Genomic DNA, 3,304 nt, shown 5'->3' with positions numbered 1-3,304 from the left:
GATTATCAACAATTAGAGTAATTAATACAACAAACTTTGATTTCAATTTCTGAGCTGATAATAACAAAACAACCACATGTAGTTACAACAGAGGTAACTAACAATCCAATCCAATTACCGAAGGTGTCTATACCGCGATTTGACGGAGATTATCTTAAATGGACACAATTTTATGATATGTTCTCTCAAATGGTAGACAACCAATTACTACCCAAGGTACAAAAGATGTGGTTTTTAAAAAATAATTTATCAGGAGAAGCAGAGAGGCTCATCAGACATCTGCCAACTACCAATGATAGTTACGACGTAGCATGGAAGATACTTCAGGAGAGATACAGGAATAAGAGGATATTAACAACCATGTTAATACAACGGCTGCTCGGACAACCTCAAAGCTCTGGCACTGCAATGTCTCTAAAGTCACTACATGATGTCATACATGAATGTTTGTTGGCATTAAATAACTTAAATGTTCAAACAGTTCATTGGGATCCACTCCTCCTTCATTTATTAACAAAGAAGCTGGATGCAACTACACATACGTTGTATGAGCAATCATTGGCAAGGCCAAAGGAATTACAATCAATGACAGGGTTTCTAAGTTTCATTGAAACACGTTTTCAAACTCTGGAAGCAATCGGCCAAAAGAGTACTACCAATAATAACGTAAAGGTATGTAATACCGCAACAATCAACAAATCAACCAGGCAATCATGCATATATTGTAAGCAAGATTTACATCAAATATACCAATGCAAAGGGTTCTTACAAGCAAATACTTTTGAACGACTACAATTTGTTAAAAAACAAAACTTATGTCGTAACTGTTTGCGACCAGGTCATATAGCATACAACTGTAAATCAGGCAATTGTATCAAATGTAATCAAAAACACAACTCTTTACTACATGTAAACTCATGGGTTAATGGCACTGAAAAACATACAACAATACCAAAGTCTAACAATACTCAACGCAATGTAAGCACAGGTTTAAGCGTTGATCATCAAGCATCATTAACTATTGCAAGAAAGCACAATGAACAGCAATATGTATTCTTAGGAACAGCAACTATAAGATTATTGGCACATAACGGCCAAGAAATTCAATGTAGAGCATTATTAGACTCAGGTTCTCAAGTTAATTTAATGACCGAGAGGGTAGCTCATCGACTAGGAATAACTCCAAAAGCAACATCAATGCGTATAAATGGAGTTGGTAACACCACAAAGGGTGCTCGTCAAAGAATCAGCACTGTCTTTAAATCAATGAATAGCAATTTCAATACAAATTTAGAAGCATTTGTGTTACCACATATTATTGCTCCACAACCAACACAATGTGTCAATATCAGTTCATGGAACATTCCAAAAAATATTACATTAGCTGATCCTAACTTCAATGAGCCACAAAAAATAGACGTATTATTAGGAGCTGAATTTTATCCACATCTCTTAACGTCAGGGCAAATCCAATTGGGAGTCGACAAACCAATACTCCAGAATACTACTCTTGGATGGGTTGTAAGTGGCAAACTATCAGAAACAGCAAAAGGTGACGCAGTCTGTTGTATGTTTAGCGAAGAAGAAGATTCGCTAAATAATCTTCTCGTCCGATTTTGGGATCTTGAAGAATCAGCACAAAATTCAAAACTACTGTCTGATCAAGAAAAATTATGTGAAACTCATTTTGTGGAAAACTTGAAACGTACTAAAGAAGGCAGATTTATTGTGAAATTGCCACTTATTGACAGTGTATCAACATTAGGATCCTCTAGTGAAATTGCACAACGCAGATTTTTCTCTCTTGAACGACGGCTGTCAAAAAATGAAGCTTTAAGGGCACAATACGTGCAGTTTATGACTGAGTATAAAGATCTCGGTCACATGGAAGAAATTCAACCTGATGACATCATGGCCTCACATTATTTCATTCCTCATCATTGCGTGATAAAACCAGATAGCACCACGACAAAATTACGTGTTGTGTTTGATGCATCTAGTAAAACTTCATCAGGTCGATCATTAAATGACATTATGCATACTGGTCCTGTGGTACAGAGCGATCTATTCTCAATATTATTACGATTCAGAATTCCAAGATACGCTTTCACAACGGACATTGAGAAAATGTATAGGCAAATACTTATTCACCCAGAAGATCAAATGCTACAATTAATCATTTGGAGAAATAGTCCACAAGAGCCGCTACGATTTTATAAACTAAAAACTGTGACATATGGGACTCGATCAGCTCCATACTTAGCTACCAAATGTTTACAAACTTTAGCAAGAGAAAGTTCTGGTACTTATCCATTTGGAGCAGAGACCCTACGAAGAGATTTCTATGTCGATGATGGATTATGTGGTTCTAACAGTCTGATAGAGGCTAAGGTGATTCAAGAACAACTAATTAACATTTTGAAATCATATGGTTTTAAGCCAAGAAAATGGTGCGCTAATCACCCACAATTACTACAAAACATTTCACCACATGATCAAGAAGTCTGTTGGGATATTTCTACTTGTTCGTTCAAAACAGCTAAGACTTTGGGAATGATTTGGACACCACAGCTTGATAATTTGTGCATAACAACAAGTATAACACCATGTACAACTTTTACTAAGCGTTCAGTAGCTTCAGACTTAGCAAGAGTTTATGACCCATTGGGATTGGTAGCACCAATCATAGTCACAGCAAAAATATTTGTTCAACGAATTTGGGAATTAAAGACGACCTGGGATGATCCGTTACCTCATGAATATGAAGCCGAATGGGTTAAGTTTCGGTCAAGACTGCAAGAAATTAATAATATGATCATTCCGAGACATGTTTTTAACCATGAAATTCCATTAGATATTCAATTACATTGTTTTGTAGATGCATCTGAAAAGGCATATGGAGCAGCAATCTATGTAAGAGCAATTCTAAAAACAGGTACAATCATAGTACGGCTACTTTGCTCAAAATCAAGAGTAGCGCCATTAAAAAGGCAAACAATTCCACGATTAGAATTGTGTGCAGCACTTCTGGGAGCCCAACTGTTAGCGAAGGTTAAACAAGATCTTGCATACGATAACCACAAATCTTTTTTATGGACAGACTCACAAGTTGTATTATACTGGATCAACTCTAACTCAAATATTTTTCAAACATTTGTAGCACATAGAGTAGCACGAATTCATGAAATATCTAATGCAAGCCAATGGCGTCATGTAAGGTCCAAATTAAATCCAGCAGATCACCTATCAAGGGGTTTACAACCTACGGAATTACATTCCAGTCACATATGGTTTTTTGGACCAC

General features: G+C 36.3%; 1 protein-coding gene across 1 annotated transcript in view; it reads left to right on the top strand.

Moving 5' to 3' along the window:
• The first annotated feature begins 360 nt into the window (after positions 1-360).
• Positions 361-3,304, top strand: part of LOC119677185 — a 28,499-nt gene continuing 25,555 nt past the window's right edge. The window contains exon 1 of the mRNA XM_038088457.1: positions 361-2,935. Coding sequence (XP_037944385.1) covers positions 361-2,935 — 2,575 coding nt within the window. The remainder of the gene's footprint in view (positions 2,936-3,304) is intronic.

The sequence above is a fragment of the Teleopsis dalmanni genome, chromosome 2 (assembly GCF_002237135.1).
Source record: "Teleopsis dalmanni isolate 2A chromosome 2, ASM223713v2, whole genome shotgun sequence".
NCBI classification, from domain to species: Eukaryota; Metazoa; Arthropoda; class Insecta; order Diptera; family Diopsidae; genus Teleopsis; species Teleopsis dalmanni.
The sequence above is the reverse complement of the archived record's forward strand: the minus strand, read 5'-3'. Positions and strand labels throughout refer to the sequence as shown.